Here is a 16,517-nt window from a genome sequence, read left to right on the forward strand (position 1 = left end):
AGGATGTGTACATTTGTTCCATTTTCTGGGGATCTTGACCTCTCTCTCCCATTGTGTAGCTTTTACCTTTTTTCGTTTAAAGGGCTCTCCATTTCCCACGTCTTCCTTGCTGCATTTACACACCCACAGCAAAGAAGAAGCCAGGCAGCTGGGAAATAAGCCTTTAAGAAACAAACGACAGCATGAGAATGTGATAGTAAAAATGTTCTTGTAGTTCGACAGTGAACAAATCTCTTTTAAAATCTCTCTTTTATCTTTTTAATGTCCTTTAAAAAAATGTTACTACCCACTGCTGCTGTTCAAGTCCATTTACTTTGTGATGATGTTTTGAACTATGTTCTGGAGGCAAGAGTCATCATAAATGCCTTTCAGTCAACACAGACGCACTACTGACTGATTTACTTACACTTTCCTGGGCACACACACGGCTGAATGCTCACACCAGAACCCACCGCCCTTCCCATCAGAAACTGTCGAACACTTCACATTTTTCTTCAATTTATTTCTCTGTTTTATAACACGGGGAACATGAGGTCACATGATTACACTGAAAGATATACACAGGAGTTGTTCGCCACAAAATGGTACCATTTCATTTACATTCACTTCTGTTTGATAGTCACACCCACCATAGTTTCAGTTATTCATTAGCCAGGTATGTAACCCATTAAGCCCAACACTCTTCTCCCTTTTCTTTCTGTAATCTTACAGTGAATGTCATGCGTTCAATACTGTATGTGATATTTACAATATTAAGAAGGTGGGAGGCTCTTTAAGAAGCTGTCATCTTGTTATTGCTTTGTTATAAGCTTTTAAAACTTGAATTTAGTATCGTATTTATGTTATGCAAATCGTTTCAAAACTATTGATCAAATTTAATTAAGCCTGCAGACGTCAACATGGACTTCCATTACATTCAGTCTCTTGCCAAACAAGGTCTCACATCACCGGCAGATAAATCTCTTGGTATTTCTCATTAAAGTGAAGTTTTTAAATCTGAAGTCTGCGGCGACCTTCCACGCTGTGGAGCCCTGGTAGCAACAAGCAAAGATTGGTTTGCCAGAGCCGAAGGGGGAGAAACCGTAGCGACAGGGTGGGCTACAGCAACTAGGACTACGGCAGTGGCGATGGTCTCAAAAAAGCACGTAGACAGTGTTTGTGTAATTACTGTCACTAACAAAAAAAAGGGGGATAAAACTTAACATTTCGAAGTAATTTCATGAGAAGATCACACCCCAAACTCTAAACAAGATGTCAAGAATAGCAAAAATGCCAAATATGATTTGCTGAGCTGTGAGGAAATGTGTTTAAAACTATGCCAATGTATTTGAAAGATTTCAGTTTGATGTAAGAGTGTAGCCAGAAGAAACATGGAACTTGGTTTTAAGCATCATAAAGCTTCAATTCACTTTGAACAAGCAGATACAGACTGTGAGCAAAATTGTATTCTAACTGTAAATGTACTTATTTAAAGGAGAGGTTCAACTTTATTTCAAGTCTGTCTTAAAACAGTACTCATGTCCATATGTACGTAGATTGAGACATACTTGACATTCAAAAGCACCCTTGTATGCTGCTTCCAGTGGGAGTGATCCAGAAATCCAAAGTCCTCGTTTTGTGAAGAAAAACTTGAATGAAAAGGTGTCAAGTGTTGCTTTCTGCGCTGCAGAGCGATCGTAACAGAATGTGGGAATTTGTTACTAGAAAGACTTTTGAAGCTACAGACTCACTCAGACTGTTCACTGCAATCTTACCAAGTTTATTTGTCTAATTTGTCAAAAATATCTCATTACACTTTATATAAGACACAGTCATCCCAGAAAGTAGCACTTCAGTGCGTTAATGTGACCATTTCTTGGGTAATTTTCACTTGTTCCAGTGGCAGAATTTTCTTTACTTATTACAGGCAACAAACATCTTGTATTCATTGTTTGTTTGTTTTTTACTTACTTTTGGAGTGCCATTTTTTCTGGTGTTGAAGCTTAATAATAATAACTGTGGAATGTGTTTTTGCACAGACGAGGAATGTGGATTTTGTCCACTTACTCTTACTCGTTCATTAAAGGCCAATTAGGACGGGATTATAACAGGAGGAATGATAAGAACACACAAAAGCTGTTGCCCCTAATGTTCATACAGGCTATTGTTTCTAGGATGGACTAAACCTATCCTTTAATGTGGGAAAAAAAAAATCAGACTTCAAAAGTTAAAAGAAAGTACGGTCATTGTTAATCTTCAAACTTCCTCCCCTCTTTTCTGTTTCTGCCTTACTTACTAGAGCCCTAATTTGCTCCTATTTCCACTTCTTTGGTTCCATATCCAGCTCTTTCTCTCCATCTCATTTTTATATCTGCTCGTCATTATCTTCCTCCGTGTCTGCCTCTAAATGACTGCTCATCTCATCTTCCATCCATAACTCTTTTGTCGCTTCCTCTCCATTTCCAACTCCATCTATCTTCCATGTTACACTTATAAAACGTAATTCTGTGTCAAATGACTTTTTAAAGCTATCTAGATATTAATCTCCAGTATCTCTATCGTTCTATCTCTTGCCTCTCTTTGCCTCTCCTCTGAGAGTGTGTGTCAGCGCCGGAGCTGGGATGCTGTCAGGGGTAGGATGGGGTCGGCTGCCTCCGTCAGTCACACTGTATCGACAGCGGAGAGAGCCTGCGCAGCCATGCACTTGATTATCTGACCGCCCTCTCTTTTCTCTCCTGTCTTCTCTCTCCTCCGCCTCTGCTCCCAACAGCTTCAGATCAAACACACAGTGACCGAGGCTGAGATCCAGAAGCTCAAAAACAAGGTAAGGGATTAAAACTGATGCCACCCATTGGTGCTGGTTGTGGATGCAAATGGCAGAAGTTTGTCAGAGGTCAAACTATTTGTAAGTGAGTGTGGGAGTGGTGTCAGGACAACAGGGGAGGCAGGGGGGTCATGTTTGGTTGGAAAGCTTTAGGAACGGATGTTGTTCATAGCAGATTAGTTTACCAAAAGAATTGCTGGTAAGGAATCTGTTTCTGCTGCAAATGTAGAAATCAATCAAGCTTATTTGAAGAGGCTAACTTTGCACTTGTACCTAATATATAAAAAGTCTGTCATTGCATGTATAGTCGCAAATGTCTGTTAAGACAGTGAGAGCACCAAGTTCATTTCTTTTTCTGCAAGGTTAATGGCTTACATTGATAAATTGGAAATTGACACGTCCAAGCAAGATTTAGAAAAGATCATAATGCTTTTATCCTTTGCAAGCTCGCGTACTGTAATGCACTTCTAACTAGCCTCCCCAATACGACCATTACATAACTACATCTCATTCAGAACGCTGCTGCAAGAATATTAAAAGAGAGAACAGATTTCTCAAATATTCCAGGTAATTAGTATGTAACTGTATCTGAATACATTTTTAAAGGAACCCTACCAACCCTGTCTGTAAGTCACTCAGTGGTCTGGGCCCAAAACATTTCACAGATATGTTTACTGAGTACAAGTCGGGCAGGTCTCTCACATCTGCTGGGTCTGCTCAGAGTTAAAACCAAACATGGTGAAACCGCTGGAATCAGTTATCCCTGGAGCTAAGACTTACCTCAACTGTGAGAAAAAGACTGTTCTATTTTCTACTGCTTCTAGCTGATCAGTTTTATGGTGCTTTTAGTGATTTTATTACATTGATTTTAAACTTGCCTGTACTTTTATTAAACTTGTCTGTATTTTTATCAATCTGATCAGTTTATATTGTGTTATTTTTGCCTAACTAAAGTTGTTTTTTTGTCCCTGTCCAGTTGGCGTCAGTGGAGAGGGAGAAGCAGCGCTGGGAGAAAGAGAAGAGCCAGCTGAAGGCCAGCATCGAGGAGAACAAGGAGAGGATGCTGAAGCTGGAGAGCTACTGGATCGAGGCGCAGACCCTGTGCCACACAGTCAACGAACACCTGAAGGAGGCCCAGGCGCAGTACGGGGCACTGGAGAAGAAGTACAACAAAGCCAAGAAACTCATCAAGGACTTCCAGCAGAAGTGAGTAGACCTGGGTCAAACTGGTCACCATAATCTATGATTGGGGAAGGAGGGATTAATGCGACTATAGCACGTTTCAAATGATTCTGATGGCATTTTTGTTTGCAAAAAATGAGATAATTCCAGTGAGAATTTGTGCAGTCGTATGTTTTGCCTTTTAACCTCAGTGTTAAGTACAGCAGACAGGACGAGACTAAAGCTTCTTAACTCAAGGTCGACTAACAAGCTTTTTCCAGAGCTTTCAATCACATCTCGAGCTGGGATGGAGTTTGCAGCATGGAACTGGTGAAAACAGGTCATATATGTCAGAGTTTGATGTAAACAGCCTCCTTGATCTTCTCTTTAACTCACTCTTACCTTTTACTCAGATACTGTATATTTGTGTGTATCCTAAATAATGTTGCTCCGGATACTTTATTCTTTGCTTTTCTTTCTTTATCTCTCACGATATCATTTTATCTTATTATTTTCTTATATTTCTTTACTTTTATACATTACGTGTCATTGAAGGCACTCAGAGTGGAGAGCAGAGGAAGAATTTCATTGTATTCAGTGCATTCTTTAACTGTTCATATGACAATAAACGCTTTGACTTGACTTAACCTGTTTTGATCGTAGGCAGCTTCAGTTAGTGCGTCTTTAATGAGTTTTTGTTCATTTGCTTTGACTGAAATAGTTTCATGGAGCATAATGCAGTCAGAAAACTTCCTCTTCTCCTCCGACTCTTTCACTTGCTGAGAGAGGCACATCACAGCTTCAAATGAATGACCATTTTCATGTTTATTACAACTCGTACACTTGAACCTTTTCTTGAATGAGTTCATTCAATCAAACCTGCCAATAAACATGCACTTTAGTTAATCATTTTAGATGAATTCCTTCATTATTCTTTTTACAGCCTCACTTTCTTCAATGAGTAGAAAAGACATTATCTAGTGGCAGAACAGCTCTTTTTATAGGCTGAGTCTTGTCCCATTTCAACAGTAAGAGCTGTGTTTCCATTCTAATGCAGCGCAGCCCTCCTGCTTTTCACTGGGTTGATCTCTTTGGTCAGTCCCATCACAACCTCTCCAGCTCAGCTCCAGTCTGACTGCCTCTAATTGGCTCTGGCCCTGCAGGCCAAACGGAAGCTAACTGATGAAACAAACGCTCCATGCTGATCTGTAGAGAGAAAAGACAGCGAGCCCACAGACCAAGGGCAAAGCAGGCATGAGGAAATGGCAGAATTTTCTTAGGCATGCAAATTTATGTATGTGTGCGTGTGTGTGTGTGTTTTAAGTGTAGATATGTCTGTGTTCACCAGAACAGCTGGGTCAGAGTGAACTGAGTCACAGTAAAATCCTGAAATAACCTCGGCTCCCTTATCGCTGCAGCTGAGCGAGAGGCAGGCCTCGTCACACATGGCAGAACACACACACGCAAACCCACACATACTGAGAGTGTATCTCCTGCGCTAACACACACCAGCACATTTATGTTTTGCCCTCCCTCTTGTCTTTCCAGAGAGGTGGAGTTCATCCAGAAGGAGGATGCGGAGAGGAAGCGTCTGGAGGAGGCTGAGAAAGCTCACCTGGCTGAGATCCAGGGACTGCAAGTCAGGGTAAAGCAGATGTTTTTAACTGGGTTTCCATCATGTGTGAATTAGAGTGGGGGAACATGTATGCCTTGAAAGTTTTGGATTATTGACAGGGGTCACTGAAAGTTCTTTGGATATTTTTATTACTTAACATTAGTAAATAGGCTACGTTCTGCTGTCTGCATGTGTGTCCCGAGCAGTTTTTCAGATTGAGAAGTGTTCACACATTCAAGCCTCTCACTCTTATTTGTTGTCTTTGGGCTTCTGTAAATCCTACTTATTATTCCTGGTGTTGTAAAAGTAATTAACCTTGATCCGTGTCTCAGAGTATGCTGTTTTGGGGTCATTGAATTTGAGGTAATTGGGCATGCAAAGCCCTTGAAAAGTCCTTAAATATGAGAATACAGAACCCTATTTGAAGTTTAACATGTCCGTCTCTCACCTCTATCCTTCTCTGCATGCCTGTCTATGTTGTTAGTTGTTTTGTCTGTCTGCAGGATTGACCTCTGTCAAAAGAAGCCAGCCCTGAAGTGAAAATATACTCATGAGCGCTGCAGTACTTCTCAGTGCTTAATGATCAAGATTATTGGGTTTTGCACGTTTTTCAGAAACTCATTCCAGTGATTAACGTGATCATGAGCATCTGAAATATCTGTACCACTTCTCCCACATAGAGAAAGCTTTCCTGCTCTTCAGACAATGACAGCACTTTGGCCCCTGGTCAGCTCCCTTGTTACACTCTGTATTGATTTTTTGTTTTCCTAGTCTAAAAAGATGACAGTTGGGTAGATTTTTCCTCAAGTCTCAGGCCTTGCCCCACAGTTGAATGGGCAGTCAACCCGACTGTACCCTGCTATTATTCTGCACACTGAGCATCCATTCTCCGACTGCACTGCATTGCTAAGGGTGAGTGGTGAAGTGTGGCTCAGGCTAGAGTGGTGAGGAAAGAGTATAATCTTGAATTTAAGCCAAGGGCGAGACGGGAGGCTTTAACTAAACATGATCAAATGAGGTGTAGAGTCAAACACTATTCATGTGCACTTGGCTGACCACTGTGAGACACTTAAGTATTTCCAAATGGAATCAAAAGATGAATTATGTGCTCCTCATCATGTAGGCCACTTGTTTCCATGCTTCAAAGCAGCTGTTTTGACAGGTAAAAGCCTCCGGCTGATTAACATTGATCTGTTCTTGTCCCTCCACAGATCGCAGCGTTAGAGTCAGAGCTAATGCAGCTGATGAAGCAGAACGGCATCCAGGTCAACAACAACAACAGCAACAGTGCTGAAAGGCTGAGCGCTCAGCAGTACAGTCCTAAAAGGGCTGCAGCACAAGCCAGAGGTTTGTTTGTGAGGGGACAGGGTCATCGTTATGTTTGTACAATTCAGAAGGATAGTTCTACACCTAAAATGGCTGTTTTGTTCAAGAGTTACATGACAAGATTGACACAACTCTCACCTCTGTTAGCTTAGCTTAGCATAAAGACTGAAAACCGGGGGAAACAGTTAGTCTGGCTCTGTCCAGAAGTAACATACTCAGCCGGTCAGCACCTCAAAAGCTCTCTAATTAACAGGTTAAATCTCATTTGTTTAATCTGTACAGAGGAGAAAGTTTAATAACAACCTGTGGTTTTATAAGAGGGTTATGTGCGGAACTGTTTCTTGGTGGGGTGCATTGACTTCCAGAAATCACTGCTGGTTTCCTGTCTTTTGTACAGATTACACTAACAACGTGTTAAGTAGTGAGTTTCAGAGGGGCTGGTAGGCAGATTTTATCAATGGAGTAACGCTAGTGATTTCTCCCTGCTCCCAGTGTTTGTGCTAAGCTAAGCTAACAGAGCACTGGCTGTAGCTAGTAGTACTGGCTGAAGAGAGCAGTACCGATTTTTTCTTTTATCTATCAGCAAGTTAGAGTGTAAGCACATTATCCAAAACATATTCCAAAGTACATGTATTTATGTCTGATACGCAAGGTGCCCTACTGCATTTCTTGTTTAATTAAAGCAGTGGCTCTCTAACTTTTTCTGGCGTGCCCTCATTAACAGTGATAAGGGAAGCAACTTATTAAATAGGAATAAGTTGAATTTTAAAGTCAGCAGGATAGCATCAGCAAACTCTTGTTTGGTTCCCTTTTTTTTTCTAAATCCGTGGATTCAACAGAGCAACGTTGCCCTTTACCTTTTCTTTGCCCCAGCAGTTCATCGACCATTCTTGCCCTTTGAAGGACAAAAATTGCTCTCAGAGTTTATGTTTGTTGTAAACATAAACTCTTACTACACACACTCAAAATGCATTACATACGCACAGAGTGAGGCACTTAAGGCACGCATCCTCCTCTCCTTCCTCGTCTTAACCCTCACACGCACTTTCCCCCCTGACTGTAGCGTCATTTTGGCCCACCGGAAACAAAACAACAAACACGTAATCCCTTTTGAGCACATCTGTCTGCCTTTGTTCTCCTCCAGTCTTTTTAAGCTCGGCTGGCTTTATTTCACCGGCTGCATCTGTCAGAACGGAGCATGCACGGAGAAGTGCCGTATCTGATACTGTGCGGTGCAGACGGGGTAGCAAAGTGATTGAATCTGCATTGATGCGAATAATGCAGCCCATTATGCAATATTAAAAAAAAGGGGACTGACTGAGGGAGATGGCTGAAACAGGATATAAAGGAGAAAGAGGGAGAATGTGGGAGGAGAAGACAAACGTATCTTTCAAATTTAAGCGATTTCAGTTTTTGTTTCAACTGACAGCATTTCCCTCTGCTCTCAAGAAATGAACATAAAAATGATAATTGCCTGCCTAATTAATAGTGTTACTTTGCAGGCAAGACTTGATATTTTAACTGAGTTGATGTATTTTTAATAGACTTATTTAATGGGGATGTCAACACCGGGGTCAGGTCGACTCAAGTGCATCTTAATAAGAGTGGGAAGAAAAATTAAAAACATGCACATAATTAATGGACGAATAATTTGATGAACGTGTCAGCTAAATCACAGTTGTTTTTTACTTTCTTTTCTTTGTGTGTGTGTGTGTGTGTGTGTGTGTGTGTGTGTGTGACTCTAGACTTGAGGGAGGGCTCTCCCCATTCACCGAGCAAAAAGAAGAGCTACAGGGGAGTCGCCCGAGACAGCATCAGCTCCACCGAGGGAGAGGTTTGTATTAAAACACACACACAAACACACACACATACATGCAAACACAGCATCATTAGCAACATCATTCTGATGAAATATTAATCAGATGTGATTTTTAATAAAACAAGCTCCATTATTCTGATTAGAATATTCTCACGTTCGACATGTCATTTAATTTCACCACAAGGTGTTTGATCAGTGTGTGTGTTGTGTGTGTCTGTCTATAAGCCTGTTTGTGTGTCTTTAACCCCTGTCCATTCCACTTTATCCCCTTAATGGATTAATTGCCGTGTTTTGCTCTGTGGCACTAATTGAGTCTGTCACAACTTATTGTCTCTCCCAGTGTGATAATAACAGCCACAGTCTTTTTTCTCTGGATGAGAGGCTCTCGTCTGGCTAATGCTGTCACTTAACTCAGCTAGAGCAGGACCGAGTTCAGATCGGATAAACAACTCGGGAAAAGTGGATCAGAATTGGCAGGGACACAGAAAGCAGGCAGCGTGAGGCTTCCAGGGAAAAAGAGGGCGAGGAATTAGAAAATGGTGAAAGTATGTCAAGTGACTTCTTTCAGATTAGTCTGCCGCTCTGGCTGTTCGCATCAGTTTTACTTTGATTGCACTTCTGTGACCGCTTCTGAACCCTTGCTTTCCTCGCTTTCAAATTACTTTTCCTTCTCCCTTCTCTACAATTTGCTTCATCTTTACATCTTTCTTTAGGTCTCAGAGGGGCACGGCAGTCCAGCGCACAGTCGTTCCGGTTCGATTCGTAGTGTGGCCTCTTGTGATGGAGGAGCCGCGGTCCTCAGAGGGCCTGGCAGTGCAGAGAGCTCCCCCAGACGAACGCTGCACCCGCCGTCCACCGCAGGAGCCCTGCAGGACGGTTAGTACACCTGCACCCTCACTACATCATGTACTAAATTTCTCTCATTAACATACGTCTGTGTTTGCTATGTAAGCTCATCAATTAGGAGTAGGAGTAACCTCAATATGGGGTGTTTGTGATCGCAGGTTCTCACTCTCCTGCAGTGTCGAGCCCCGCTCACAGTCTGGACGATCACAGACAAGCTCTGGACCCTGGGTAAGAAGTTAAATAGTGGAATGACATGTTTTAGGATACAGAGTGTAATTTATTATTTCAAAGGGTTAACACTGTCAGAGTTGTACTAGTAATGAGGAAAACTAGACAATATGGGTGACATATTCATATTTCAATGTTCAGCAGAATACATACAGTTAATATGTTTTCTCACTCTACCTTTTGTCCCGTTCAGATCCTCCCTCAGGAAATCTAAAGATCCCAGAGCCTCACCTGGAAACAGGTAATTAACAATTCCATCAGTTTACCAGTGTTATTTTCCTGCTGCTGTTCAGGTCCTGAAACTGTTCATGAAAGTGTGATACAGTACAGTAATCGTCACCACTGACCTCTATCTAATTACTCCCTCCCTCCATTTCTCCCTCTCTCTCTCTCTCAGCTCCACAGAGCCGTCAGCAGAGGACAGCCCAGAGAAACTCAAGGCCAAGGTACATGACGTCTGGCAACTGTAAATCCAGCAAATAATGATTCACTTGACAGATACTATACAGTGAGGACATTAAAGGACACTTTGTTTTGCCCTCCAGTCAGAGCAGGCTTTTTGCCAGACCGACAGTATACAGTTATACTCACATACTGGAAGTTTAATGACAAGTTTTCTTATGATGTTATTTTTGTTGAACAGACCTTCCTTTCATGGCCCCACTTCTTCTCCTATTCATATTACTTGGTATTGTATTCTGTTGTGTTTTGTTCCATTATACACCTCAATCCACTGAAATGAAAATGAGTTGGTTCTCTAAGAGGTAAACAGGGTTTGTTTTAACAAGGGAATTATTGTACTGCAATTATAGAAATGCGTGATTGCATTGATAATCGCAAGAAAATCAATCAGTAAGCCTTCTTGATCCTAAATATCTCTCAACTGTCTGTAAAAAATGTCCGTTTGGCAATCGTATGGCCGGTTTTAAAGGAGCAGTTCACCTCAAAATCAAAAAGACATACAATAGGAGCCGTGCATCTACTCGTGGATGAGAGGCTCGTGCTTGTGACAGTGCAGAATGTAAACATTAATGGCGTCCTCCTCAGCTGAGCTGTAACGTTAGCTAGTTTAGTTAGCTAAGGTAGATAGCGTCCTGTCCATGAGCGGTAATACAGTTGTCAGGTTTAGTTCAGTAGGAAGAAAATAGTTCCTACATGAAACTGCCAAGAACAAGGCCTGTGGAGTAACCGGGTCATGATTTCTGGAAAGACACATTGCTGTTGAGTTTTCCATATGTAATTATTTGGCATTTTGAGCACCACAAGCCAAATTCTTTCTAGTTCCATTCTATTCAAGAGACAGTTTATATCTCTGCAGCCAATATCTCCAAAACTTGGCAACTCGCACCAAAACAATCTAGATGGTTAAACAGAGGAAAAAAGTGTATTTTTCATTTTTGGGTGAACTGTACCTTAAGTATTCAATTCCAAATTTGTGGAAATATCTGTTCCCAAGTGTGCAAATCTGTTTGTTGCATAAATCATCTTGAATCAGTTACATGTAATACTGATACGATGTGATTAATGCTGTTACCATGGACATTTGTTGCAGTGGAGGAATTTGCATGAAAACTTTTTCTAATCCAGTGTCAAATCAGATGTGGTTACCAGGACTGGAGATTATTTTTGATTCTGTATTCTCTCTCCAAGGACATGCTCTCAGCCTAATATGAGTGCACATCAGACGATAATGTATGCCCATTAATAATTTTGTTGAGCTTTTAAGTAAGGATTCAGCCCCAAAAGCTCAAAATCTGAACTTGCAAGATTAGTCTCACCTCAGACAGCACTGAGATTCAAAGAACTCCCTCCAGCTACACTGTATAGCTAAATGTAAGACAAAGCTCTACACGTTTAACTCAGAATCTTATATAAATGTAATTTTTCGACGTCCCAGTAAATCTCTTTTACTCAGAGGAACAATGGATAAACTGATAAAAGGAGGTACAACACACTATTAGTTTAAACATGATGTTTTGACCTTCATCTGATTTCCCGGCAGCAGCTTGTCTCTGGATGTTTCAGCGTACGTCCTGGACCTTAATACTGTAATTCCATCAGTGTCCACACTCTCACACACTCACAAGGACACACAGAGGGAGGGAGAGGAGGAGAGATAGAGGGATTTTTGGAGTTGGAGAGCATCCAGCTCAATCATTTCCAGCCACTAATCACATTCACAGTTTCCGCCATAATGGGACGTCTTAAAAATGAGGGACGTGCACAACCCTGCCTTCTTCAAGTCAATCAAACATCTTAAATATGTTAGTCTAATGTACTTTTTATTGACTGTCAAATATTAGGAAGAAGCACATAAGTCATCGTGTTGCATGCTCAGAGGAAAAGTCTTGATTCTCTTGATTCATTCACTCCTCGTTAAATCTCCCTGTTTAAGAAATTGAAATAGAGCAGCACTCCATCTAATCAACTCAATTCAGCCTCAGAGCCAGTTGGCTCTCACCACCAGTCTTATAAGTGCACTGTTGATTTCTCAGGGACCCACTTTGAACGATGATCTGAGTGCCAGCAGCAGCAGCTCAGCGGAGATCAGCGGGCTGCTAAATGAAGCGAAGACATCGGGACGATCGCAGACGCTGATGCTCTCCTCAGACGAGGTACACAAACTTAAAATATTTATATTTAATATTTAATATTTAAAATATAAGTTCACCTTTTGGCAAGGTGATGATAGCTCCAAATAATCATTATATCCACATTACGGATGATTATTTATCAAAACTCTAACACTGTGTTAATATTTTGTGAAACTACCAATAGTCATCCCTACAATATTGAGTTATTTGATCAAAAATATTTTGATATTTGATTATGTCACCCAGTCCTAACATTTATAAAGTGCTTTAGAGAATATTTCAAATTATCTAGATAAATACTGTGTATCGCAAAAGAGCCTAAAGATATTGCAATATTATTTTTAAGGGGCAATATATAATTTTAGAGAAGAAAGGCAATCGCAGAAATTTAATATTTACAATATGAATGAGGTAGTAATACAAACTCAGAAGTATTTATCTTTTCCTTAACTGAGTAAACAAGCTGTTCTCGGAGGATAATAAGATTCCCGGAACAGTTTGGAGCTAGAAAGGTGGCAGGGTCCGCCAAATATAAACAAAGTTAAACAGTATGAAAATGAACTAAAAAATTTAGGCATCTGTCAGGTCATTTGTTGTAAAGTAAACATTTAAATGCAAGCAACAGCTACATTATACATTTTCTCCCACAATGCACCTCTTTATTCTTTTTTCATTTGTGTCATTTGTGCCCCCATTTATAATCTTTATGGATTTCTCTGCAGCTTCTCTCACATTCCTCTGGCAGAAAACAATAAGCTACAAATCAACGCTCCACTTAAGTCTCATTGTATTCAAACGCTGGCTGAGGCTGCCGTAGTGAAAGCCATATTGTTTTGTTTTTTTCTCTGCTAACAAGCCAGTCATCTTCTTTTGTTTCCAATGCTGCCACATTCAGAGCCTGGATATGATAGATGATGAGGTGAGGCTGAGGCTACAGGCCTCCAGAGGATTGTGTGTTACTGCATGCGTGTTTTTGTGTCCGCTGAGTGTAGGCCATTTGTCTGCGTCTCATTCCCACGCATCATTCATGGTGAATTTTTCTCTACGTGTCCCGCAGGGTGATATGTGTCGCTACAGGATACTGTCACTTGGGAAATGTGTTGAATGTGTTGTTGATTTCATCTGAACTCATTAAATGTTAACAAGCGTTGTGATTAAGCCTTCTGTAGAAGGTTCACTGTTAGTACACGGTTAAACACAGTTAAATATGTTCGAGTTGGAAAGTTTTCTGCCTCTTTCTCACTGCCCCCGTCTGTCTCTCTCTATTGTATTTATTCAGATCCTCGACGAGGCTCAGTTTTCAAAGCAGTATCAGTGGCAGAGCTGCAGCATCACAGAGTGGACCTCCCAGCAAGTGGCCCGCTGGCTCACGGGCCTCAACTTAGAACACCATATCCCAGAATTCACTGCCCAAAACATAGATGGAGAACAGCTGCTACAGCTGGAGAGCCCTGAGCTCAAGGTCAGCTATCATGTTTATTCAATGAATTGTCTTAATTTATTTTATATATTTATTGACTTTTATTTAATTTAACACTTTGTTTTATTGCTGTAATTATTTTTGCTCTGCGACGCATGCACCCCTAGAGAGAGCAAGCGTCACTCTAAATTTTAAAACACCCATTACTGCTCACAGTAATTAAGGCTCACCAGATCTAGGATCTGCATCAAATTGCACTAAATATGCCTGATTTTTTTTCCGTCAAGTTCCACAAGTTATTCCCTGAGAAATGATCAAAAATGTCAAAAAAACACAATGTTAAAGAAAGTGAGAATAAAAATTCCTGTATCCGTCCCTTTATCCCAATCCTCACCAAAAGTTATGGGGTCCATTTTGGGCTGAGACCCATCCTCCATCCAAGTCTCATGGAAATCTGTTCAGTAGTTTTTGTGTAATCCTGCTGACAAACTGACCAACAAACGGACACAGATGTAATATCAATACTCATTTCTTTCAGGCCCTTGGAGTTACTTCTTCCCAGGACCGTGCCCTGATCAAGAAAAAGATCAAAGACCTTAAAGTCCTGATGGAGAAGGCCAAGAGGAACCGAGAGAAAGTGGAGAAACAGCGGGAGAAGCTACGGAAAAGAGAGCTGGAGCAGCAGCAGCAGAGAGAGGTGCGCAAAGAGTGCGCGACGGAATGAAGTGAACTCTTAGATCACCTCCTGCTTTACTGTAGCACCACACCAAGTAGCATCTCGAGAAACGGAACGTCAAGAGGCCCCAAAAGTGAACCCTGAGGGACGCCTACTCAGTAGTTCAATAGTTCTCAGTGGTGGAGCTACACACCCAACTGTCGGACATTGTGGAGTGACTTTTTCACCAAGCAAATTAAACCAAAACGAGCAGTTGGATAATAGGATGCTACCCCGCTCATTCATTTGCCTCATTTTACGCCCACCCTGTGTTTTTAGCCATTTTAAGAATTTACTCAGTTCTATTTATTTTTGCTGTTTATTGCTGTAAATGGGGTTTATTTATTCCTATCCAGAGTAAGTCTGTGAAAGTGCACCTCATCCTCATCCCATATCATCTTCAGAGCCGTCTGTGTTACCCACCACAGCACCTTTAGACATGACGACCATGTACATGTACAGCGATGAATACAGATACTAATATGTCTGACGTGCCATTTTGATAGACTTGTGTATATCCTGTTCAGCTAGATAGATCAGCGGAGTCTCTCACATACAGGTCGAGCCTGTGTGGTGGAACATATGAGGCAGTATTCATCTCCCACCACTGGGTGTCCCCATGCTGCTTACTCTCACTACTGAAGAAGGCAACACTGGAACTGAGGAGGGAGAAACAAATGAACACTGGAAGTGCAAACACTGTAAATTTAACCTCTGTTCTGGCTTGTCCAATGCTCCTTACAGTATACATGTACCATACTGAAGCAATTCACAAAGTATGAATGACGACAAGGACATATTGTGCTCACTGGACTGGTTCTAATGGAGACTTCAGGTACAATATAATCATGAAATTTGTATCTTACCAATCCCGTACCACAAAAACAACAACAAAAAAAGTTAAAATGAAGCTTCCTGCTTATATGCATAATGTTGCTTTGACTCCACTTGTAACCTGCTTTTGACCTCTTTTTATATCCTCTCTCAATAACAAAGTAATACCCCGCCGCTGCCTTTAGAAATTCTAGAGTAGTAGAATTTTTCTGAACTCTACCCGCTTCTGTGTGAGTGTCGAAACACATACAGTAGACTAAACATTTCTAATTGTCTATTATTGTTTCTTTCATTAAAATGACAGGTCACCATGCAAATTACTTTGGAATAATATTTAGGAATGCTGCCATATAGAAGGACACGTGCAGTGGGTCCGGAAATTGTCTTAAAAAATAATCGTACTACTGGTGTTACACTGGAAATTGCACCTGATAGATGCAATATAGTTTTGATTTTCTTATGAAACCGGTTCAGTAAGACTTAACATTTTTGATTAACTTGTTAGATTTAAAAGAATATACCTTTGAAATTATTTTGACATATGTATTTTATGCAATTCTTTGTTTTAGGATTATGAAGCTCACTGAGAGACGTGTTCCCTGTGTTACTTCTTTATCATTCCCGAGAATCATTCCGTAGGTTTACATGAAATATAGAGACTCCAGTGTCACCGTGATAAAAAAACTAAGGCAGCTCTGGTTATTTGAGTCCCTTTTTGTCCTACAAGGGCCCTGCCTGGTGCACTGTTAAGAACAAGAAGAATAGTTACAGATACCTCCATGCAATGCCACATTAACACAGGTATCACTGATCTCTTAATGTTATTATTTATTTATTTCTGTATTTAATGAAGCAACTGACTACTGTTTATGATAACTTATACAAAATAAGAGTATTATTAACACCTAATAATGATTTATCCAGAATTGTATGATTACTTCCTATTGCCAAAACATAATTAAAACTGTTCATGAAAAGTGATTTCCAATGGTTGTCGAATGGAGGATTTGAAGAAAACACAGTAAAACTTTCCCATCGTGCTTGTGGTTTTCCTTTAATACAACCATAGTGCTGCTCCAGTAGTGCTAGTCCAATACACTGCTCATGACGTGTTCTTAGGAAAATTTTGTAACTCTTGAACCTTTCTGTGGATACC

General features: G+C 40.8%; 1 protein-coding gene across 1 annotated transcript in view; it reads left to right on the forward strand.

Moving 5' to 3' along the window:
- Positions 1-14,638, forward strand: part of ppp1r9a (protein phosphatase 1, regulatory subunit 9A) — a 53,780-nt gene extending 39,142 nt beyond the window's left edge. The window contains exons 8-20 of the mRNA XM_073463606.1: positions 2,750-2,803; positions 3,780-4,009; positions 5,513-5,609; positions 6,791-6,926; positions 8,651-8,739; positions 9,438-9,600; positions 9,729-9,798; positions 9,992-10,039; positions 10,196-10,244; positions 12,294-12,413; positions 13,288-13,311; positions 13,672-13,854; positions 14,351-14,638. Coding sequence (XP_073319707.1) covers positions 2,750-2,803; positions 3,780-4,009; positions 5,513-5,609; positions 6,791-6,926; positions 8,651-8,739; positions 9,438-9,600; positions 9,729-9,798; positions 9,992-10,039; positions 10,196-10,244; positions 12,294-12,413; positions 13,288-13,311; positions 13,672-13,854; positions 14,351-14,536 — 1,449 coding nt within the window. The 3' untranslated portion in view covers positions 14,537-14,638. The remainder of the gene's footprint in view (positions 1-2,749; positions 2,804-3,779; positions 4,010-5,512; positions 5,610-6,790; positions 6,927-8,650; positions 8,740-9,437; positions 9,601-9,728; positions 9,799-9,991; positions 10,040-10,195; positions 10,245-12,293; positions 12,414-13,287; positions 13,312-13,671; positions 13,855-14,350) is intronic.
- Positions 14,639-16,517: the final 1,879 nt, after the last annotated feature.

Source organism: Pagrus major, chromosome 3 (assembly GCF_040436345.1).
Source record: "Pagrus major chromosome 3, Pma_NU_1.0".
Lineage (NCBI taxonomy): Eukaryota > Metazoa > Chordata > Actinopteri > Spariformes > Sparidae > Pagrus > Pagrus major.